General features: G+C 48.7%; 1 protein-coding gene across 1 annotated transcript; it reads left to right on the forward strand.

The window, feature by feature from the left end:
• Window positions 1–4,859: 4,859 nt before the first annotated feature.
• Window positions 4,860–7,418, forward strand: H6S33_006573 (uncharacterized protein; the record flags this gene model as incomplete). Its single annotated transcript, XM_044837938.1, has 4 exons — window positions 4,860–5,169; window positions 5,257–5,743; window positions 5,846–6,176; window positions 6,324–7,418. The coding sequence occupies 4 exons, from the start codon at window positions 4,860–4,862 to the stop codon at window positions 7,416–7,418; spliced, it is 2,223 nt and encodes a 740-aa protein (XP_044690100.1).
• Window positions 7,419–25,889: the final 18,471 nt, after the last annotated feature.

A 25,889-nucleotide genomic window follows, 5' to 3' on the forward strand; every position in this document is an offset into this window, starting at 1 on the left:
ATGTATGTAAGTACTATATCTCTAGAGTACCTAGATGTACCGAGCTCGAATACTCCACGTAAACGCAATTTACCAATAATCCGGACAGCGGGCGATCATCTTCCGCGAACACAACGGACCTTAACACCGGAAGTCGTGTTGATTGCCTTGCACTCCTTCTAATCTCGCGTCTGCGTATTTTTAGGTGCAAATGCAGGCACTGACTGGGGAAGAGCTGTGCGATTTGCATGTCCACCCGGAGATGGGCTTTGTAAGATCGTTCCAGTTGAGTAGGTAGGTAGTTCTCGAAGAAAATCTGTTTACTACCGGTACACCTCCCAAGACCTTCATCTCACCCACGGGTTTGGCCCACGGGGAAAAGGGGGGGGGGGGGGGGGGGTGTAAAAGAGGAAGATATTTTTAGTCTGGCGGTATTACCGCACCATTCTGCTGGGTGTTTCAATTGAGTATTGAAAATGTGTTCATTCTGCCGAATATCCACTGGAAAACAAAGAGTGCCAAAAAGCTTGTAGAGTCGGTGTGAAAAAGAAAGCCCAGCCATGATGTATGTAGAAAAGGAAGTGTATGTACACATATATACGTTTACAGCTACATACATACGTTGGATATTCGGATCCTCTGGAATGACTCTCTCGAGGCTTTTCGGCTCCGGCAATGTTTATTTCTCAACTGCATATACGCTCATGCCGGCAGGCGCAATCGCGAAGAGAAGCATCCACATTAGAACACCCATGAGTACATGTAGTGAGCCCTTGTTTGTCTTGTTCGTGAAGATTTTTCACCTCTGCCACTTCATCAGAACAAACCAGCTGAAGTCCAAAAGCACAAAGCAAATTCATTATGCTCCTACCTCGGTCACAGAAAAATGCTAGACGTTAGTCCATTTTAAGTTGGGAGAGAAAAAAAACGGACCCCTCGACGACGGCAGCTAGCCGCGTGCGTACGGGCCGTGACGTAACAGTTAGCCCAGGGTCCACGAACAACCACCTCCGGGCCCTGACATATTGACCTAAGTAGCTTCTTCACCTCTTTCCCTGGGTGCTAAATTCGGGAAAAAGGATCTGCTAAGCTATTTCCGCCTAGGCAGATCTTTCTGTTATGTTGAGCAGGCGCCACGAAAGATAACCGAGCCGGGCCTCACATCGTGGGACTTGAACTGATGCGTAAAGTGGACGCGAAAAGAGCGTTCCAGGGATAAATTCTATCCCAAAGGTGCGGCGCGGAGGAACGCCGCTTTTTTCCCCGCTCCTTTCTGCCTTTTCATGCGCAGTGGTGGTGGTGGTGGTGGTGGTAGTGCTGCGCTGTACTGGTGCAAGATAGGTCGCCGTAGGACATGAGGTTGTGTGTGAAAGAAGGACCTGGATGGACCCTTGGTTTGTTGATCCCCCGGGGGAGGGGGACCCCGAGGGTCCTAGAATAGGTATTCTAGAGTGCTGGACTGAGATCTTCTTAACTAAGCGATGTCCAGTTATTGGTTTCGAGTAAGTATCGAATCTGGAATCATCCACTCCTGGTCATGACTGGGTGTTTATTTTCATAACTCCAGGAGGTTCTTGTTGCATGTCGTTTGTTCCCCCAATCCAATTAACGATACTGCTGCACAAGGTGAATCGTTGAACGAAAAGTGTGGGTACTGCAATTGTAGTTGAGTAATCCTTGTGTTCCTTTGTCTGCAATAGAGTGAAACGATCGAGACAGAACAGGAAGAGAAGACAAGGAAGAAGAAGTACAGCAAGCAGGCAATAGTTGGATCCATGGAGGGAGCGGTGGGCACTGCAGAGTACCTACACCTGCTGGGAGTGGGAAAGAGGCTCTGCCCTTTCCTCTCTCCCCGTGGGTTCCTGGGCCCTGGCTGTTGGGTTGCAATTGGCCCTAGACGCGTACGGCGAATTAACCGACTGTAGATCATTGCAGGGGGTCATCGGCGTTCAAACCAGTAAACCATGCACACCGAGATCTTGGGGCAGGGGAGGCAAGAGAACGCGATCTCTAAAGGTGCACTACTAACTATAAAGACCCTAATCGAGGAGATGGGCCACACACGTGTCTCCAAATCAGTCCAGCTACACAGCATCAGTCCCAATTAAACCGGTGCACCAGGACCTAACCACTCACCCACCATCAAACTCCATCATACCAAGAACCCCCCAAGACACAGCTCAATCCCGTGTTCGGACGTATTTCCTAATCGGTGTATTGATGAAATTGAATTCTTGATCTACTCTCTACTCGAGTACATACAGCCTGCGAGTACCTGCTCTAGAGTACAGTCCTACCTCTACCGTCTACCACCGTACGATTCCTGGCATCGATGCCTCTATGTGATCCCAGCGCCGGCCTATGCCCAATTCGCTTGTTTATTGTCGGTTGGCATCATCCCAGTGTCCAGGTTAGGAGAAAAGCACTCCTCCTGAGGCGGAGAATAGTATAATTACTCGTCCACGTACTTGTAATCCAACTGGGATTGGTGACGAATGCTTTCATCCCCATCCAATATAATAGATATCAAGGTAGAATTGGGGCATTGCGCATGAAAGCCAAGGCAGTTGAGGTAAGTTTTTTCTTATTGCACTTTCATCGATCGTGCAAGTGCAAGTGCAAGATACCAGCTCTAAGACTCCACGGAAAAGCTGGTAGGTGTCTCACATATCACGAATTCGAACAGTTTTTGCAAGACTGTCTCACCCTGGTTAGCATTGTCCGAACATCTCGGGGGGAGTGTAACTTCTCGGAAAGCCTCAGAGAGAGCACTCCGAGTAGTGACGCTAGAGGGATATGACGTGCTCGATAATAGAGTAGAGGGAGTATGTATTTGCGAATAGTGGTACTACCTTGGGCGTCTGTTGTGTGATGTGTCTTGATGTCTTTGACGGACATTTTGACGTGACAGCGGAAGAAAAGCCGCTAGAATTGAGGGCTTGTCACACTGTGCCCCATTGAAGAAACCTCATCCTGGAACGCCTTGAATCCCCGTTAGCGTGGTGAGGTTTAAAGCTTGAGGTTTGGATTCATGAGGTATTCCCCTTCCTTAATTTGTTTGAAGAACTGCGTTTCACGAGTACATCAGCTGTAGAGTAATAATGTCTTCGTGGATGACTGCCGTACTGCACTAGAGATAATATTACTATTTATTAATCTACTACTACTGAAATGCTGGTTTCGAATTAATTGCCTTGTTTGAAGCAGTTTTAATCGAATTGCAGAACACTTGGTACCTGCTACTCTACAAGAGTATTGTGATAGTTACTATACAGTCCAGCCAGCCGCTGGCCATCGGTATGAAATCATGATGTAATTAACTCAGACAATTGCAACACCAAAGCACAGGGCAATTCTCACGATGGAGTGAGGTAGGTGCCGTGTCTAAGACATGAAAAAAATAACGCTGTCAATATGGTTCAACACCCTTAACAGTAAACTATTCGCGCTGCGCAGCTGCGGCGAAAGTTTCCCACGGGAAGCCTATGACCCAACCACAGAATAACGTGCCCAGGAGACCCTCGAGTGTCTGCGTTAGATTGCATCCAGAGGAACTTCCGTGCGCCGAGATCCATTGAAGGTCTTCAGCTGGAGATGGACAAAACCACCTCGGGGCTCCAACACCCCGTACATCCCGCAAGTAGTGCTTCGGCAGCTAACGATGTGTTGTCGGTAATGGGATCACTAGTGGGCTCCTACTGCCTACCCCGGAGTGGCTGCCGAGATTCCGAGAGCGGTCCTAGGTCGTTTCTGTCAATTTATTACGTGAAGGTTTCAGTGTTCTAACCCTGAACAATCAAGTTGTTTCCGTCCTCCCTTCCCTTTTTGGATTGTTACTACAGGAAAATGGAGGTGATTTCCTATTCGTGTAGAGCCTGGATTGTTCAATTGTGGCAGCCTAACTAGAGTGACTGTCTCCCGCCCCTCCGTCTCGGAAAATCTAACCTTGCTGAATATCTCCAGAGCTAAGGAACGGAGAGCCTGGGATGGATAGTACTTGGGCTTCTCCGATCTCCTCCCGGGTAGTTACAAGATGAGTTACGAGTTGCAATTTGATATATCGACTACGCCTCTCTTTGCTCTTTGACGCAATGGATGGAGGGGATGGAACGGGATTCTGTATAACTTGGGTAAAAAAGAAATTTCTATCCGTTAGCCAAGCTTTGCACAAACTGCATTAGAGATTATTGTGGAAATGATATTCGGTGTCTAAAATCTAGGTACTTGGCTTTCAAGCTCCTAGAACGGCCTGCAAAGACAGGAACGTACCTATGATGGGTCGAAAACATCTCGATCGAGCGCAGTAGAAAAGAAAAAAGGTCTCTACACCCTTCAATGAGCAGTTACAGGCCCGATCTGTCCTCATTTGACAATGCAGTGGTGAAACCCTCCCACCAAACTAGTCGTCCCCTGAAGATTTCTAGCAGGTATGTAGAGTTGGATTTCAAGAATTCAGGCTACAAGTCGGTGATGAGCTGTCTGTAAGTAGATATTACAATTAGTATTCCTTGTACGGTTCACCTTTTCTCGGCGTTTCATACGCTAAATATGCATCTTTTTTTATTCCTTTACTCCAGGCCACCCATTGAGAGCTAGTTTAGTCTCCGTTCCCCATCACGGAGTGCAGGTATGGAGGTATGGACTGGGACCGAGACTAATCTAATCCTTCCCCCAAACCCCTGCACCTTCAACATGACTTGCAAAGAAACTCTGCGCAGTGATATATATATATAAACCCCCTCCGCCCAGGACATAACGTTTCCCCAATTCGAACCTGCCATATCGACTTCCAGGCTACCTACTTAGCCATATATAGGCCTCCAACTGTAAGCAATTTATAGTTGCTCCTGCATTAGAGGTTTTCCATTTACAGATCAGCAATGGCCAATAACGACCGCGAAGAATTCTCTGAGAAGAGAAACTCCTCTTCCACCACAGAATCCCTGGAGGGCTCTTCAGTATCATCATCAACGTCATCATCAGTATCAGCTACACCGGCGCCTTCAATACATCCTGAGAGAGCAGATGGTCCCGATTTGTTGATTGATATTCCAGTCGCTCTGCTGGACCAGATTGATTTGGGAGCTTCGGGCGGTGAATCGGCTTTACCAACGCTGCAGAGAAGCAGGACAAATCCCTCGGGAGCTGCAGCAATCAGGATTAAGCAACCGTTTTTGTCCCCGTTCAAGGGTATGGAATACAAGTTTTTTTTTTTTGTTTCTTATACTGAGTAATTAATTGGTTGTTGAAACTAACATAATATTTATACAATAATAGGCGAATCTAGCAAAGAAAAATTCTCAAAGCACCGGAAGAGGAGATCAAGTCTACCTACATTCCCAGTCAAAGCCTTTATGTCCGAGAAGCAATCGCAGCCCCCATCCCCCAGCGAACGAGACGCCCTCTACGACCACCTTCGCAACTATTCTCTGGCTAGCTCTGTAAACTCGCCCTTCAACGATCCATTTTCCGGCGATGAGATCAGTCCCGTTGAGCCCGCCGTACACAAAGGCCCACACCCACATCCATATGGTGTTATGCCAGCGGGAAGGCCTCTCAAACACTCACCTAGCTCGGCATCTCGATTCCGTAGATCTAGTGTCCATGGAATGTGGGAAAAAGCGAAATCAAAGAAGGCAAAACTCGAGCGAGGGAAATGGAGTATGATCGCCTTTGAATACAGCTGCTACGCTTTCCTTGCGTTATGCATCTACTTCATCCTCATCGGACGGCCATTGTGGCAGGGTCTGACCTGGTACATGTGGTAAGTCCTATCATTCCCCTGTGGCTGACACCGCCACAACCCTGTCAACTAAACCACGAAACGAAAGAAAATAGGATAGCTTACTAACCACCATCCCTGCAGGCTCGTTGTGTCGCAAAAGTTTGCCCTGACCGCTGGTGTCGCGATCTTTGTGGGAATTGCCGTCTTCTATGCCTTCGCCCCGCTGCTAATCTTCTTTGAAGATGAAGTTGATGATGTTGAGACGCGCGATGTGTCCGAGACCGCCCTCATTATTCCATGCTACAAGGCGGCGACTATAATCGAGGCAACGCTCGTGGCGGCTAAGAAGGTGTTTCCTGCTCGACAGATTTTTGTCATTGCGAATGGGAACAGCCCCACGCCTTTGGATGAGACGGAGGACATCTGCAAGGTGCATGGTGTCAACCATATTTGGGTTCCTGTGGGTTCAAAGGTGAGTCTAGATCTCTTCCCTCTCCATCCTGGAGTGCATATGCACAATTTCCCACAAATAAACAAATCCCTGAATAGATGAGATCATGGATTTTATACATACATGTAACCTGGTGGTTGGGATTTTGTGTTGACAAATAAAACACAGATTGTCGCCCAATTCGCCGGCTGCTATGTGGCAAAATCGTTCAAATACGTTCTTCTCATCGACGACGACTGCGCCCTCCCCCCGGATTTTCCTGTCGTCACCCACCGCATGACAGATGCTGTCAAATGTATTGGTTACACCATCAAGTCGGTCGGCCCAGATTCCTCTCGCGGGACGATTGTTCAACAGGCCCAGGACCTTGAGTACAAGTTGAGCGGCATCCAACGTGAGTTCGCCGGCAAGATGGGCAGTGCAACGTTCCCACATGGTGCTATTAGCATCTGGGATCGCGAGTTCTTGGCAGAAGCGTTCAAGTACCATCCCGGTTTCTCTGTGTCGGAGGATTGGTTCCTGGGGCACGTGGCGAGGCTGCGCGGGTCACGGATCTTGATGTGTTCGCAAGTGTTTATCGAAACGGAGACGCCGACAAACATTTTTGTTGCGACGGGGTCACGTGGAGGCTTCGGGGAGATGACAGTGTGGAAGCAGAGGTTCCATCGGTGGAACTTCTTTTTTGTCAGTGGCATCTGGTACGATATGAAATACATTATCTGCAGCTGGAAGCTGGGGTGGTGGGAGTTTGGCGCAAAGATCTTTGTCTGGCAGGAGGTGTATGAAACATTGCTGTACCTGTTGACGCCGTTCATCCTGCCGATTTCGTTCATGGTGCGGCCGTGGTTTGCGCTGTGGACCTTTATCGGTGTGATTGGATTGTATGCAGTGCATGCGGCAATCTTCAACGCGATTCATCTGAGGAGAAAGAAGGAGATGGTTCCATGGATGGCGGTGCTGTACTGTGTCCCTTACAAGTTGATTCTGACATTCATCAACGTCACTTCATGCTACTGGGCAATCTTCAAATACGCACAATACTTTGCCAAGCCCCATCCCAAGGTCATCGAGGACGAAAAGTCTGTCGAAGTCGTGATGCGGATCTCTGAATCTCAGATCTTTGGCGGTAGCGTGTACGGAAGCCCCTACTCGCAGAGCTGGAACGAGAAGTCGGATGCCTACTCGATCGACAGCGAGCGTATATACTCGCCAGCACCAGCATTGAAGGAGCCAGTACCACCCTTCCGGGATCCTAAATACTAAAAAGAAAAGAAGAAAAACGGTTTCCTTGTGTATCCTTTCCTTTGTTTCGACGTTTGTTTACGACTGTCTGCCTCTCGGCGGCGGGTAAAAAAAAAAGTGTCCCATACTGTGACGGACTGGTTTATTTTGGCGTTTATTTTCCTTTTTTTCTTTGCAGCTGAATATATGCTTGGTTATGTTTATGGTTATGTATATAGTTGAGATGGATAGATGTACTATACGACAACACATTTATATGATACTGAATAGAAAAAGACTTCCGATATATGACTGGTGTAGGCCTAGCTGATTTTGCGACTTCTATATAAAGGTCGTTGCATGATTTGTGCTTAAGCATAAAAGCAAGTTAGAGAGAATGATAGCTACATGTATCAATGTATGTGAAGGCAATGCTATGATACGAAACTCTTGTCTTGGAGGAGGAAAATTGAGCTTCACATCACCAACTTGACAGCACCGTTTGTCAACCCGATATATGTTGAAGTTTCGAATCGCTTGATTCCTATTCTTGGTTCATTATTACGAAGACCGAAATCATTTGACTCTAGGTCAATGATACTCCGTGTAAAAGTAGTAATACCGCGGTCAGGCCTGCAGGCCTGGCTAGAGTGTCAGTTGTGCGTAGTGGGAATGGTCTGATCCTATAAGATCAGGCCATGGTAGACATGCCCACCGGTATGGGTCATATACAGAGAAGTCCTTCCATTATGTACGTGGCATCATGAAAATATCCCATAATCAGATGTGGGGCCGGAGGTCAAGAGCCTGGCTAGCTGACCAAGGTAGCCATGGCATCAAAACTTGGTATCCTCGCCCTAGTAATAGCACCGACAGGATTCGCTGACATAGATAGACCTCTAACCCTCCTCGGCCGAGCCGGTGTGCTCCAAATCAGGATCCTTCAAATCTTATGGTATGTGCTATTCTTAATTTAAGACGAAAGAATTATTAACCTGCAGGTATGTGCATAATATACCAAGTTTCTTCAGAGTTGAGCGGTTTCCATATGCAGCCATGATATATCACTCGACCAATCCTCAAACCCTCTGATACGCCTGGAACCGCTGGTTAACCTCAACAGCAGCCACCTCAGAACGGTTAGCGAAGGGTTGATAAGGGCGTCCGATCATTGTTACATGTACTATGGTGGAGTTGGCAATGGATCCAGCAACAAAATTATATTGCAGTTCCAGGTTTAGACCTAGATAAAACTGGGGCCGGTAAGTACCTACATGTTAAGGGTAAACTGGCCCCTTACTCCTTAGGTAATACAGTGTGAAAAAGAGGGATGTTCTCGGTACCGTATTAATAAATTATTATAGACTCACCATAGTATAACCGCTTTGAGAGAAATACTGTCCCCCTAAGATGGCTATATTCTTTCCTACCTATATTTGTTATAATTCAATAGTTACTGCAGCATTCTTGATAATGAATATTTTTTAGGAGCTAGTAGCACTCTAGTAGTAAGATCTGTTTTTCTATTTGACAAGTAGTAGCTTGGAAACTTCCAGGTCATCGAAATAGATTTTTTGTACAATAAAAATGATAGCCTTCCTGGAGATTCTAGCATATGTACATGTGTGCTAATGGGGGATACAACTCTTCATGAATTGTTCATGGTAAGTGATTTGTATCGTACCCAGCCCATACTTACCAGCAAGCTGCTCAGCCAGTATGTAGACACAGAGTACATGTAGTTGTAGATAATCCTAGGCTATATCTAGAATCATACCATTGGGTAATGATATGTATGTATGCCACTGTGACCGATACTCCTATAAGATATACATGTAATAGTAGGTTACACCTAACATTTGGATACTATAGTACTGTGACAGCACTACCGCACTCTTGTGAATACCTTCACAGCGACAAGACAGGTTCTCAATAGTATTACTACTGACTGCAAGGAATAGTATATTGATGTAAATAAAACATCCCTACAGTAGGCATACTGTCCTGTTAATCATTTCATATTTTGTAAAATTGAGACCTCTATCAGCATCTGATCACAATACTTCATTGAAACCAGATACTGTAGGATACTAATCAACTACAGCCTGGATCTTACCTTTATTTTTGCTATTATAGTACTTGTATTTCAGGTAGCCAGTTATTCTCGATTCTATTGCTCTGAGCATCTGCACTCTCTTTCTGAGCACTAGTGGAAACTCTTGAGATCAAAACAGTGTTCTCATAGTCAAATTCAACAATAATATTGACTACGAGTTCCAAGAATACATTCTTTCCGAATCATCTTCCTAGAAGACAGAGCACCAACACCAACAAAAACATAAGCGCCAACCCCAACACCAGAATGTTATCGACATCACCATTGGTACTGTCCGAGCATCTCCGAGTATGCCTGGAGTATTTAGATCATCAACGTTATATATTGAAGCAAATATTGAGTACAAGTACCTTCGAGTGCTTCTAGAGCATTCATGGGTGCTCTCGGAAATGTGATAAGCTCAAGGAAAAAGCTGATCGTACTCGGTACAAGAGTACCCCTCCCTTCACTCAAGTTCGTGAGAAATTCCTAACCACCTTCAAGTTCTCCTCTACCTATCACTTCAAGTTCTCCATTGCTTTCAACATTACCTGTTGAAATCTCATCCTTCAAGTTCCTGCATTTTCAAGAGATTCAACCTTTGCAATCTTTATAAATAAGATGGTATTTCTCTCTCCTAGTCCAATTAATTTAAGAACCATACTCACTACAATTATACATTAACATTATCGACTCCAAACACCGCTCAGAGCACTCCCGGTAGCTCCAAGAACACAAATTAACTTTCCAATAAGAAGCACTTACGTGACATAGACGAAGACGATAACGAAAAGATCCACCGAAAAACCAAGAAACACAAATCGTACTGAAAACATAAAGAACAGCGAAGTTACTCATGCCGTAAATCATCCCGCAAAACTGTCAAGTATATATTATAGGAGATACCAGAAATACCCTCGAGGCAGTCATCAGTGCTTTCAGAGTTCATGTAACGGCAACTATGCATTTCGGCTAGTGATAAATTGGGATACGAAGGGGAAGTATTGTATAGTGGGATTAGGATTTGTAATGGGGGTTTCTGTTATGTTCTTTTAGTTTCTGTTATGCGGAGGTATTAGTCATCATTGAATTAGGGTCGGATATATAAGGGGGCGTTGCTTTATGTTTTTATCTGTTTTCTTTCTTTCCTTCTTTCTTTACGCAACCTCTGCATTCTACTTGCTCGCTAAGGCTCGCAAAGAACTCTCTGATAACAAACCTCGCTTTAAAAACACTTTATTTTACTCCCTTCGGTTTACCCTGGTATACCATACCAGGTTGAGCCACTTCGTCCCAGATCGTACGGTCGCGTTTTGTTGTTCCAAGCGAAAGAAACCTACGAAAACTGGCTTCTAGCGAAGAATTCTCCAGCCTTGACCTCCCAAAGGGAAGGAAAAGAAACCTATCCGAAACATCACTTTACGCCGCCAGAAGAACTGGACATTCAATTATGTCGCAACAAGCCTCGCTCCAGTCCTTTTTTACCCAGTCTTCCCAGCAAGGGACAGCCCCTCCGCAGAACAGGAATACTCCGGTTCCTGACCCAACCCCATCCGGAGCTCAGGAACAAGAATTCTCCTCGACCTTTGCATCAGAATCCGACTACAACGACCCATACCAGCCGAGAATTGACTACCTCTACCCGAGCATTGTCCCACAGGACACTCACACCCAGACGGACCTGAACTATATTACCTGGGCCATCAGACATGCTACCAGCCGAATCTGCCCACCTTCCGACAGGATTGAAATCCTCGAAGAGCAAACGACTACACTCCGGAGAACAGTGGATACACTGAAGCACCAAATCGAGGCGCAGACAAATATGATCACCAATATGCACTCAGCGATCCATCTTCTCCTCAACAAACAACCACAACCGCAGCAACCGCAGCAACCACAACAAAACCAACAACAGCAACAACAGCAACAACAGCGAAAACCACAACAACCGCAGGGACAGAGAATGCCCCCTCCAGCGGTCCCCCAAACAGTTCCCCAAGCAGCGCCTCAGGCAGCTCCTCAGGCCCCCCCACCCCCCCAACAAGCCCCACCCCGTGGATGGAAAGCAGGCACCTGGGCCACCGTGGCCTCGGCACCCGGACCTGCTCAAGGAAATTTCCAGGTTGTTGAGAGAAGAAAGAAGTCCGCAAAGCCAAAAGCGGACCCTCTCTTCAAGCCAGAATATACCAAAATCAACAGAGAAATCATTGTTGAAACCACTGCCCCATCCGACGTCAATCCCTCCGAGATCAGGACCCTAGTCAATGCAAGAATTCAGGATGAATCTTGCCACTTCATTTCAGCAAGGAGAACACCCAAGGACAACTTTATTCTGGAAACAAAGTTTGTCACCCCAGCAACAAAGGCAATGGAATATGCCAAAGAAATTGAGGAGGCTCTCCTCACCCTACAAGTACCAGTCGCCATTATCCGGGCAAACTCCAAATGGTCAAAGTTCCTTATTCACGGAATCCCCACAACGGTCGGAGAAGGCGTCGAGGCAGGACAACTGGTAGCATCCGAAATTAGAAGCAATTATGGAGATAACTTCCAACTTGCCCAGGTTCCCCGCTGGATCTCCAGAGCAGAGACTCGAATGGAGAAAACCCACTCATCAATGGTCATCGCGCTCCCAGGACAAGTTACAATGGAAACACTAGGAGTTAAGTTCCTATCCCTCTTTAACCGAAGCTGCTACATCGAGGCCTTCCTCCCAACCTTCCCAGATACCCAATGCGCGAAGTGCCTCGAATACGGCCATCGCCAGGAGAAATGTAAGAACAATGGGAAATGCGGCCACTGCGCCGGAGATCACCTCACCAGTTTCCACCCATGCAATCAATGCCAGGGAGGATATAGATGCACCCACACCCCAATCAGATGTCTGAACTGTAAAGGAATCCATAAGGCCTCCGACCCAGCATGCCCTGAAAGAGTCAAACGCCGATTCCTTAACAAAGGAAAGGAAAACGCCCTACCCGCCCAAGACCCACCTGCCGCACCCGCCCAAGAGCCTATTTCAATAATCCAAGTACCAGCCACCGCCCCGGTCGGAGCCACACCCATTCCCGAAGACGACCAACCCATGACGAATAATGCCTAGGCTGCGAACAACCGCGCTCGCACACCAACTTAACTGTGCACGGAGCGAACTAATCACCAAGGCGGCGGTGGAAGAAGCAGAAACAGACTCGAGCATTTATTTCCTACTACTACAAGAACCATGGACCTCAACAGAAGGATACCCACCAGAATCAAATCTCTTTTACCTTTTTACAGCCAGTAATACCAACACGAAATGCGCAACATACGTCCGCAAACATGCCAACCTTAAACCGAAACACCACTACACACATGATAATTTCATAGTTTCGATTACGGTAGAAATCCAGACCAAGAAAACCCAAATCCTAAACATATACTCCCCAGGCCGAAGTGGCCCCTTCGCTCAAATAGCAAGTACAATCCAAACCCTTGATAACTGTCTAGTAATGGGAGACTTCAACTGCCACCATCAAATGTGGTACGGAGTAAATTCACATGAATACAGAAACAATATTCGAGCAGACCGCGCCAACGGCGCACGGTTAAAACGATGGATAACCCGACAGAAACTGACTCTCCTGAACGAACCAGGCGTCTTTACGCATTTCCCCAGAGACAGAGGGAAAAGGCCCACAACCATTGACCTTGCATTTGTAAAAGGCCCAACACTTGACCACAACCTACGATGGAGCACTGAACCCTACGGAGCGGGCTCAGACCACGGGAGAACCTCCGTCCACTTACACTTAGAAAAACCACCTTTTGTACCAAGACGAATGTGGCGACAAACAGACTGGAAGCTATTGGAGAACCATATGTCAAACATTTCCGTCCCTGCAGAGGCATGGGAAACCAAGGAACATACGGAACAAACTGTCGACTTCTTCCTAGAACTGGTTAAGTCAACAGTCAACATAGTAACTCCACTCTCGAAGGAAGGGGTAAGAGCCAACTCCTGGTGGTCAGATGAAATGAAGCAGATGAAGGCGAGAGTAAATGCAGCAGAAAGGAAGGCGAGAAACACAAGGAAACCCAACCACGCGGAGGAGCACCGGAAGGCATGCAGAGAATGGACAGTCATGATCCGGAAAGCAAAAACAGACCAGCGGGAAAAGACGATGAACGAGGCGAAAGGTAGTGAAGTCTGGAGAATCCTAAACGCAGGGAGGAGAAGAGACACAATCATACCAACAATACAAGGTGAAGAAACGTTTGCGGGGAAGTGTCAAGCTCTAAGAGCCCAACTTTTCCCCTCAAAATGGACGTCTCCCGACCACCCCCCCCTAAACATCAGACCCCCCTCTTTTGACCTTAGCAACACCTTTGACATAGTCACCCCCGAAGAACTTAATAAAGCAGTCGACTCCTGTCCAGCGCACTCGGCGACCGGCCTGGATGGCATTCCTTACACCTTTATTAAAGCAATAGTCAAAGCAAATACAACTCTAATCCAAGACATGTTCTCCGCCATGCTCCGGCACGGTGTACACCCAGCGGCATGGAAAATAGCTAAGTGTATCCCGATCCCGAAACCCGGTAAAGCGAACTATCATGAAGCAAAAGCCTACCGGCCCATTTCCCTTCTACAATGTTTCAGCAAAATCCTGGAAAAGATAGTGGCCCAAAGACTCTGCACCGCTGGAGAAATTCTAGGCACACTCTCAGCGAATCAATTTGGAGGAAGACCAACCATCTCAGCAGTCGACGCCCTGCTGAGAACCTTAACACCAATACAACAAAACCTATTACTGAAAAACAGTACCGGAGTCGCGCGGCGAGACAGACCAGCGATCCTAACCAATGATATCCAAGGAGCATTTAACTGCGTCGACCACCTACTCCTCGCGGAAATCATGCAACAACAAAAATTCCCTACATACCTAACAGAATGGTGTAAGGAATTCAATACCGGCAGAAAACTACAGTTTCAATTCAACCATGAGCTAGAGGAGCCACAGCCCTATGATTCTGGAGTGCCGCAAGGTAGCCCCATGTCCCCGGTGCTATTTATGATCTATGCTGGAGTAATCCTGGACCCAACAAGCAGCCCGAAAGAAATGGACACCACTTACATCGATGACGATGCGCTGGTGCAAATATCCAAAACACCAGGCTTCACAATCAAGAGAATGGAGGAACGAATGAGAGAGAGACTAATAAAAGCTGAGCCACTTCAAATTAAATACGACCCGGATAAATCCGACCTGATCTTCTTCCGGCCCACCACATCATCCATACAACAACCACGACTTTCGATCAAAATCAACAATACCAACATACACCCTAAGGAGAGGCTGAAATACGTAGGAGTCTGGATAGATCCGACCCTCTCCTTCCGGCCACACATCGAAGCAGCGATTGCAAAAGGCCTCAAAGCCCTCCACCAGATTCGGTACACCGCCCGCCTGCCAGGAATAACGGTTAAAACAATCCATCACATCATAACACAAGGCTTCCTCCCAAGCCTACTCTACGGATCCGAGGCTTGGTGGACTGGCGCAGACCACATTATAAGATCCCTCGAACCACTGTATAATGAAGCGGCTCGGATCATCACCGGCCTACCACGATGGACCAAAAGAACTAAACTCCTCCGAGAAGCAGGCCTACCCCCCTTAGAACATCTCCTGACATACCGCTCAAGAAAGTACGGAACTAGAATACTCTGCACCGACGCAACCCACCCTAACAACGAATCCCTGATCGAGCTCCTCCCATACAGAGAAGCAAACATCAAAGGAACAGGCCTACACCGAATCGCCTCCCTACTACTCCCATACCAGACCCCCGGAAATGCGAGAGATAAGTGGAACCAGAACAAACTACTACGCGATCACCTGTTGGAAGAATGGAACACACAACCAATACCGAACTACCATCATCGGGGGGAATTCCGCCCCCCTCCCAAGATAGCGAAACTCACCCTTACGGAAGCAAAGAAAGTATTTCGGATCCGGTGCCAAACCACCCGAATCGACAAACACGCAGTACACACAGACCCCGAACCATGCCAGTGTGGTATGGAAAACTCAGCGAAACACATACTTATGGAATGTCCAGCGTGGGCTCGAATTCGCACCCCTCTGATAGAGAAGATCCCCGGAGCGATGACCTGGGAAAACTGGATGTTTACAAACCTGAGAACGGACCTCATCCTACAATTTGCAAAACAATCTCAACTCTCGAAATGGTACGAGTCGGCGGAGGCGGAGGCGGACCTGGAAGAGGGGATGGAAGGAAATGATTAGGGACGGGATTAGGAAGGGCAGTTTCCTTTTACTCTTTAATTTTGTTTAATTTTTCTGTTTGAAAGATCCAGCGCTCGAGTTCGCTGAGATATGTTAGTTCTCCTTGTCGTCGGGTTTTCTGGTCGAGTGTTGTTCCAGAATTCCCTTGTTATTGTTTATGCTCGCTTGTGCTTGTTTTTGTCCTTGTTCTTGTTTGTTTGCGTTTGCGGTTGTTGTTTTTCCTTTTCTTCCTTTTGTTCGGTTCGGTTTGGTTTGTGTTTTAGGCGGTCGGGTCGGCGTGCGATAAGTCTTGTACTTCAAAGCAATATAAGTTTCTTCTTCTTCTTCTTCTGCATTCTACTCGCTCGCCTCTGGCTCGCGATAGGATTTCTTCCCCCCGAGATGGAGTTATACTGATTCTCGAATTGCTTCGGTCCCTGAACTTCCCTCGCTCGACACCCCCCATTCTTTGCTCGTTCGGTGCCCTCACAGGTCGCGTCCACCGTTCACCCCTCACCAAACCAGCGGCTACTCTCGAAAGCCGCCTTCGCCCCTCCTTACTTTCACTCATCGCACGAGTGATCCCACACGTTGGGTACGCACACTGTCAGTAATCTCCAGTCAGCGAGAACCTACTGCCAAAGCGCTCGACAGCCCGCGAAATTAGCCACCTCTCGGTCGCGAAACTATCGTCAAATTTTTTACCCGAGGTCCCGTGAACTTACCCCTGTTTATCGGCCTTAACCAGGCAACCCTTTTTACCCGAGGCGGCCCGCTCCCCTCACCCCAACCCAACCGGTCTCCGAGACCACCCTCAACACAATACGGTCGGCACTTTCGATTGCGACCCCCATACATACTGAGCCTTCGGCTCAACCCTTTTTGCATGTCCCCTCCAGAGGACACCACTTCAAACACGACTCGGGCACAGTCTTTAGCCGTTGCTCCAGGGACCGACGACCCCACCCACTCCTTACTTGACCTACCGGTCACCACTCTTTACTTCCTCCCTGTTTGACAAGCAGATGCTCGAGGACCAATACTTAACCCACCCCCCCTCGCTTTCACCCCTGACGCTGTTGCGGTTGGCTTTTCCTGCCTTCGTGCGAGTGGTTTCCCAGTCCTGTTAAGGTTCGTCCACAGATATGACACCGGGAACGTTGGTAATGATATCGTTTCGATTGAACACTACGTTTAGGATTGTGCTCGCTTATGTAGTTGACGGAGAAGTTTGGGGTTCAGTCTTACTACGGGGAGGTTTCTTTGTTGTCGCTTAGATTCTGCTTACCTGTACCACTTGTTATTTGCGCCCTCTTCGTGCGTCGTTTACTTTTATTTTATGTACGTAGTTCTAGTAGCTGCGGTAGTTAGTTTTTGTACTTTGTTTTTTGTTTTCGGGTTAGTCGGTGGAGGTTGTAGTCGGGTAGTTAGGTGTGCGATAAGCTTCGGCTTCTAAGCAATATAAGTTTCTTCTTCTTCTTCTGCATTCTACTCGCTCGCCTCTGGCTCGCGATAGGATTTCTTCCCCCCGAGATGGAGTTATACTGATTCTCGAATTGCTTCGGTCCCTGAACTTCCCTCGCTCGACACCCCCCATTCTTTGCTCGTTCGGTGCCCTCACAGGTCGCGTCCACCGTTCACCCCTCGCCAAACCAGCGGCTACTCTCGAAAGCCGCCTTCGCCCCTCCTTACTTTCACTCATCGCACGAGTGATCCCACACGTTGGGTACGCACACTGTCAGTAATCTCCAGTCAGCGAGAACCTACTGCCAAAGCGCTCGACAGCCCGCGAAGTTAGCGACCTCTCGGTCGCGAAACTATCGTCAAATTTTTTACCCGAAGTCCCGTGACCTTACCCCTGTTTATCGGCCTTAACCAGGCAAACCTTTTTACCCGAGGCGGCCCGCTCCCCTCACCCCAACCCAACCGGTCTCCGAGACCACCCTCAACACAATACGGTCGGCACTTTCGATTGCGACCCCCATACATACTGAGCCTTCGGCTCAACCCTTTTTGCATGTCCCCTCCAGAGGACACCACTTCAAACACGACTCGGGCACAGTCTTTAGCCGTTGCTCCAGGGACCGACGACCCCACCCACTCCTTACTTGACCTACCGGTCACCATTCTTTACTTCCTCGCTGTTTGACAAGCAGATGCCCGAGGACCAATACTCAACCCACCCCCCCTCGCTTTCACCCCTGACGCTGTTGCGGTTGGCCTCTCCTGCCTTCGTGCGCGTGGTTTCCCAGTCCTGTTAAGGTTCGTCCACAGATATGACACCGGGAACGTTGGTAATGATATCGTTTCGATTGAACACTACGTATAGGATTGTGCTCGCTAATGTAGTTGACGGAGAAGTTTGGGGTTTTATTCTTACTACGGGGAGGTTTCTTTGTTGTCGCTTAGATTCTGCTTACCTGTACCACTTGTTATCCGCGCCCTCTTCGTGCGCTGTTTTGTTTTACTTATGTACGCGGTTCTTGTAGCTGCGGTAGTTAGTTTTTGTACTTCGTTTTTGCTTTCGGGTTAGTCAGTGGAGGTTGTAGTCGGGTAGTTAGGTGTGCGATAAGCTTCGGCTTCTATGCAATATAAGATTCTCTCTCTCTCTCTCTCTGCATTCTACTCGCTTGCCTCTGGCTCGCGATAGGATTTCTTCCCCCCGAGATGGAGTTATACTGATTCTCGAATTGCTTCGGTCCCTGAACTTCCCTCGCTCGACACCCCCCATTCTTTGCTCGTTCGGTGCCCTCACGGGACGCGTCCACCGTTCACCCCTCGCCAAACCAGCCGCTACTCTCGAAAGCCGCCTTCGCCCCTCCTTATTTTCACTCATCGCACGAGTGATCCCACACGTCAGGTACGCACACTGTCAGTCATCTCCAGTCAGCGAGAACCTACTGCCAAAGCACTCGACAGCCCGCGAAGTTAGCGACCTCTCGGTCGCGAAACTATCGTCAAATTTTTTACCCGAGGTCCCGTGACCTTACCCCTCTTTATCGGCCTTAACCAGGCCACCCACTTTTACCCGAGGTGGCCCGCTCCCCTCACCCCAACCCAACTGGTATCCGAGACCACCCTCAACACAATACGGTCGGCACTTTCGATTGCGACCTCCATACATACTGAGCCTTCGGCTCAACCCTTTTTGCATGTCCCCCCCAGAGGACACCACTTCAAACACGACTCGGGCACAGTCTTTAGCCGTTGCTCCAGGGACCGACGACCCCACCCACTCCTTACTTGACCAACCGGTCACCAATCCTCAATTCCTCGCTGCCTGACAACCAGAAGCCCGAGGACCCACATCCGACCCACCCCCCCTCGCTTTCACACCTGACGCTGTTGCGGTTGGCTTTTCCTGCCTTCGTGCGCGTGGTTTCCCAGTCCTGTTAAGGTTCGTCCACAGATATGACACCGGGAACGTTGGTAATGATATCGTTTCGATTGAACACTACGTTTAGGATTGTGCTCGCTTATGTAGTTGACGGAGAAGTTTGGGGTTCAGTCTTACTACGGGGAGGTTTCTTTGTTGTCGCTTAGATTCTGCTTACCTGTACCACTTGTTATTTGCGCCCTCTTCGTGCGTCGTTTACTTTTATTTTATGTACGTAGTTCTAGTAGCTGCGGTAGTTAGTTTTTATACTTTGTTTTTTGTTTTCGGGTTAGTCGGTGGAGGTTGTAGTCGGGTAGTTAGGTGTGCGATAAGCTTCGGCTTCTAAGCAATATAAGTTTCTTCTTCTTCTTCTGCATTCTACTCGCTCGCCTCTGGCTCGCGATAGGATTTCTTCCCCCCGAGATGGAGTTATACTGATTCTCGAATTGCTTCGGTCCCTGAACTTCCCTCGCTCGACACCCCCCATTCTTTGCTCGTTCGGTGCCCTCACAGGTCGCGTCCACCGTTCACCCCTCGCCAAACCAGCGGCTACTCTCGAAAGCCGCCTTCGCCCCTCCTTACTTTCACTCATCGCACGAGTGATCCCACACGTTGGGTACGCACACTGTCAGTAATCTCCAGTCAGCGAGAACCTACTGCCAAAGCGCTCGACAGCCCGCGAAGTTAGCGACCTCTCGGTCGCGAAACTATCGTCAAATTTTTTACCCGAGGTCCCGTGACCTTACCCCTGTTTATCGGCCTTAACCAGGCAACCCTTTTTACCCGAGGCGGCCCGCTCCCCTCACCCCAACCCAACCGGTCTCCGAGACCACCCTCAACACAATACGGTCGGCACTTTCGATTGCGACCCCCATACATACTGAGCCTTCGGCTCAACCCTTTTTGCATGTCCCCTCCAGAGGACACCACTTCAAACACGACTCGGGCACAGTCTTTAGCCGTTGCTCCAGGGACCGACGACCCCACCCACTCCTTACTTGACCTACCGGTCACCATTCTTTACTTCCTCGCTGTTTGACAAGCAGATGCCCGAGGACCAATACTCAACCCACCCCCCCTCGCTTTCACCCCTGACGCTGTTGCGGTTGGCCTCTCCTGCCTTCGTGCGCGTGGTTTCCCAGTCCTGTTAAGGTTCGTCCACAGATATGACACCGGGAACGTTGGTAATGATATCGTTTCGATTGAACACTACGTATAGGATTGTGCTCGCTAATGTAGTTGACGGAGAAGTTTGGGGTTTTATTCTTACTACGGGGAGGTTTCTTTGTTGTCGCTTAGATTCTGCTTACCTGTACCACTTGTTATCCGCGCCCTCTTCGTGCGCTGTTTTGTTTTACTTATGTACGCGGTTCTTGTAGCTGCGGTAGTTAGTTTTTGTACTTCGTTTTTGCTTTCGGGTTAGTCGGTGGAGGTTGTAGTCGGGTAGTTAGGTGTGCGATAAGCTTCGGCTTCTATGCAATATAAGATTCTCTCTCTCTCTCTCTCTGCATTCTACTCGCTTGCCTCTGGCTCGCGATAGGATTTCTTCCCCCCGAGATGGAGTTATACTGATTCTCGAATTGCTTCGGTCCCTGAACTTCCCTCGCTCGACACCCCCCATTCTTTGCTCGTTCGGTGCCCTCACGGGACGCGTCCACCGTTCACCCCTCGCCAAACCAGCCGCTACTCTCGAAAGCCGCCTTCGCCCCTCCTTATTTTCACTCATCGCACGAGTTATCCCACACGTCGGGTACGCACACTGTCAGTCATCTCCAGTCAGCGAGAACCTACTGCCAAAGCACTCGACAGCCCGCGAAGTTAGCGACCTCTCGGTCGCGAAACTATCGTCAAATTTTTTACCCGAGGTCCCGTGACCTTACCCCTCTTTATCGGCCTTAACCAGGCCACCCACTTTTACCCGAGGTGGCCCGCTCCCCTCACCCCAACCCAACTGGTATCCGAGACCACCCTCAACACAATACGGTCGGCACTTTCGATTGCGACCTCCATACATACTGAGCCTTCGGCTCAACCCTTTTTGCATGTCCCCCCCAGAGGACACCACTTCAAACACGACTCGGGCACAGTCTTTAGCCGTTGCTCCAGGGACCGACGACCCCACCCACTCCTTACTTGACCAACCGGTCACCAATCCTCAATTCCTCGCTGCCTGACAACCAGAAGCCCGAGGACCCACATCCGACCCACCCCCCCTCGCTTTCACACCTGACGCTGTTGCGGTTGGCTTTTCCTGCCTTCGTGCGCGTGGTTTCCCAGTCCTGTTAAGGTTCGTCCACAGATATGACACCGGGAACGTTGGTAATGATATCGTTTCGATTGAACACTACGTTTAGGATTGTGCTCGCTAATGTAGTTGACGGAGAAGTTTGGGGTTCATTCTTACTACGGGAAGGTTTCTTTGATTGTCGCTTAGATTCTGCTTACCTGTACCACTTGTTATTTGCGCCCTCTTCGTGCGTCGTTTATTTTATTCATGTACGCAGTTCTTGTAGCTGCGGTAGTTAGTTTTTGTACTTCGTTTTTGCTTTCGGGTTAGTCGGTGGAGGTTGTAGTCGGGTAGTTAGGTGTGCGATAAGCTTCGGCTTCAAAGCAATATAAGTTTCTTCTTCTTCTTCTGTATTCTACCGGCTCGCTAAGGCTCGCAAAACTTCCTGACATTAAAACCTCGCTTCAAAACATTTTATTTTACTCCTCTTGGTTTACCCTGCTATACCATACCAGGCTGAGCCACTTCGTCCCTGACCGTAGGGTCGCGTTTGTTGTTCTAAGCGAAAGAAACCACAAGAAAACTGGCTTCTAGTGAAGAATTCTCCAGCCTTGACCTCCCGAAGGGAAGGAAAAGAAATTTATCCGAAACCTCACTCTACGCCGCGAGAAGAACCGGACACTCAGTCATGTCGCAGCAAGCTTCGCTCCAGTCCTTCTTCACCCAATCTTCCCAGCAAGGGACAGCTCCCCCACAAAACAGGAACACCCAGGTTCCTAACCCAACCCCATCCGGAACACAGGAACAGGAATTCTCCTCGACCTTTGCAAAAGAATCTGACTATAACGATCCCTACCAACCGAGCGTGGACTACCTCTACCCGAGTATTGTCCCCCAAGACACCCACACCTAGACAGACCTTAACTATATCACCTGGGCCATCAGACATGCAACTAGCCAGATCTGCCCACCCTCCGACAGGATTGAAATCCTCGAAGAACAAACAACCACACTCCGCAGAACAGTAGACACATTGAAATACCAAATTGAGGCCCAGACAAATATGATCACCAATATGCATTCGGCGATCCACGCCCTCCTCAATAAACAACCACAACCACAGCAACCGCAACAACAACAGCAGCAACAACAACAACAGCAGCAACACCAACAACCACAACAACCGCAGCAGAGAAAGAGAACGGCCCCTCCAGCGGTTCCCCAAACAATCCCCCAAGCAGCGCCACAGGCAGCTCCTCAGGCCCCCCCACCCGCACCTCCCCAACAAGCCCCACCCCGTGGATTGAAGGCAGGCACCTAGGCCGCCGTGGCCTCGGTACCCGGTCCCGCCCAAGGAAATTTCCAGTTTGTCGAGAGAAGAAAGAAGCCCGCAAAGCCAAAAGCGGACCCCCTCTTCAAACCAGAATACACCAAAATCAACATGGAGATCATTGTTGAAACCACTGCCCCATCCGACGTCAACCCCTCCGAGATCAGGACCCTCGTCAATGCAAGAATCCAAGACGAGTCCTGCCATTTCATCTCGGCAAGAAGAACACCCAAGGACAACTTCATCCTGGAAACGAAATTCGTTACCCCGGCAACAAAGGCAATGGAATATGCCAAAGAAATTGAGGAGGCCCTCCTCACCCTACAGGTACCGGTGGGCCACCATCCGTGCAAACTCCAAATGGTCAAAGTTCCTCCTCCATGGAATCCCCACAACGGTCGGGGAGGGCATTGAGGCGGGACAATTGGTAGCATCAGAAATCAGAAGCAACTATGGAGAAAATTTCCAACTTGCACAGGTCCCCCGTTTGATCTCCAGAGCAGAGACTCGAATGGAGAAAACACACTCATCAATGGTCATCGCGCTACCAGGGCAAATTACAATGGAGACCCTAGGAGTTAAATTCCTATCCCTCTTTAACCGAAGCTGCCATATCGAGGCCTTCCTCCCAACCTTCCCGGATTCCCAGTGTGCGAAGTGCCTCGAATACGGCCACCGACAGGAGAAATGTAAGAACAATGGGAAATACGGTCATTGCGCCGGAGATCACCTCACCAGTTTCCACCCATGCAATGAATGCCAGGGAGGATACAGATGCACCCACACCCCAATCAGATGCCTGAACTGTAAAGGAGCTCATAAGGCCTCCGACCCAGCATGCCCTGAGAGGGCCAAACGCCGATTCCTCAAAGGGAAGGAAAATGCCCCACCTGCCCAAGACCCACCGGCAGCACCCGTCCAAGAGTTGCTTCCAATAGTTCAAGTACCAGCCACCGCCCCGGTCGGAGCCACACCCGTTCCCGAAGACGACCAACACATGACAAATAATGCCTAGGTCCCGAAACACCGCGTTCGCACACCAACTCAATTGTGCACGGAGCGAACTCACTACCAAGGCGGCGGTAAAAGAAGCGGAAACAGACTCTAGCATTTATTTTTTATTATTACAAGAACCATGGACCTCAGTAGAAGGATACCCACCAGAATCAAATCTCTTTTATACTTTTACAGCCAGCAACACCAACACAAAATGTGCAACATATGTCCGCAAACATGCCAACCTCAAACCAAAACATCACTACACACACGATAATTTCATAGTATCGATTACGGTAGAAATCCAGAATAAGAAAACCCAAATCCTAAATATATACTCCCCAGGCCGAAGCGGCCCCTTCGCCCAAGTAGCAAGTACAATTCAAACCCTTGACAATTGCCTAGTAATGGGAGACTTCAACTGCCACCATCAAATGTGGTACGGAGTAAACTCACATGAATACAGAAACAATATTCGAGCAGACCGCGTCAACGGCGCACGGTTAAAATGATGGATAACCCGGCAGAAACTGACCCTCCTGAACGAACCAGGCGTCTTTACACACTTCCCCAGAGACAGAGGGAAAAGACCCACAATCATCGACCTCGCTTTAGTAAAAGGCTCAACACTCGACCACAACCTACGATGGAGCACTGAACCCTATGGAGCGGGCTCAGACCACGGGAGAACCTCCGTTCACTTACACTTGGAAAAACCACCATTTGTACCAAGGTGAATGTGGCGACAAACACACTGGAAGTTATTGGATAACCACATATCAAACCTTTCCCTCCCTGCAGAGGCATGGGAAACCAAGGAACACACGGAACAAACAGTCGAATTCTTCCTAGAGCTGATCAAGTCAACAATCAACATAGTTACGCCACTCTCGAAGGAGGGGGTAAGAGCAAACTCCTGGTGGTCAGACGAACTGAAACAAATGAAGGCAAAAGTAAACTCGGCAGGAAGGAAGGCGAGAAATACAAAGAACCCAAACCATGTGGAGGAACACCGGAAGGCATGCAGAGAATGGACAGTCATGATCCGGAAAGCAAAAGCAGACCAACGGGAAAAGACGATGAACGAAGCGAAAGGTAGTGAGGTCTGGAGAGTCCTTAATGCAGGAAGGAGAAGAGACACAATCATACCAATCATACAAGGTGAAGAAATGTTTGCGGGGAAGTGCCAAGCTCTAAGAGCCCAACTTTTCCCCTCAAAACGGACGTCCCCCGACCACCCCCCCCTAAACATTAGACCCCCTTCTTTTGACCTTAGCAACACCTTCGACATAGTCACCCCAGAAGAACTTAATAAAGCAATCGACTCCTGTCCAGCGCACTCAGCGACCGGCCCGGATGGCATCCCCTATACTTTTATTAAAGCAATAGTCAGAGCAAACACAACTCTAATTCAAGACATGTTCTTCGCCATGCTCCGGCATGGAGTACATCCAGCGGAATGGAAAATAGCAAAGTGCATCCCGATCCCGAAACCCGGCAAGGCAAACTATCACGAAGCGAAAGCATATCGGCCCATCTCCCCCCTACAATGCTTCAGCAAAATCCTGGAGAGGATAGTGGCTCAAAGACTCTGCACCGCTGGAGAGATTCTAGGCACACTCTGAGCGAATCAATTTGGAGGAAGACCAACGATCTCGGCAATCGACGCCCTCCTGAAAACCCTAACACCAATACAACAAAACCTACTCCTGAAAAACAGTACTGGAATCGCCCGGCGAGACAGACCAGCGATCCTAATCAACGACATCCAAGGAGCATTTAATTGTGTCGACCACCTACTCCTCGCGGAAATCATGCACCAACAAAAATTCCCCACCTATCTGACAGAATGGTGCAAGGAATTCAACACCGGCAGAAAACTACAGTTCCAATTTAACCATGAGCTAGAGGAACCACAGCCCTATGATTCTGGAGTGCCGCAAGGTAGCCCCATGTCCCCGGTATTATTTATGATCTATGCTGGAGTAATCCTGGACCTAACCAGCAGCCCAAAAGAGATGGACACAACTTACATTGATGACGATGCGCTGGTGCAAATATCCAAAACACCAGGCTTCACGATTAAGAGAATGGAGGAACGTATGAGAGAAAGACTGATCATAGCTGAGCCACTCCAAATCAAATACGACCCGGATAAATCCGATCTGATCTTCTTCCGGCCCACCACATTATCCAAACAACAACCACGACTTC

This window comes from Morchella sextelata, assembly GCF_020137385.1.
Source record: "Morchella sextelata strain SCLS chromosome Unknown scls_20, whole genome shotgun sequence".
Lineage (NCBI taxonomy): Eukaryota > Fungi > Ascomycota > Pezizomycetes > Pezizales > Morchellaceae > Morchella > Morchella sextelata.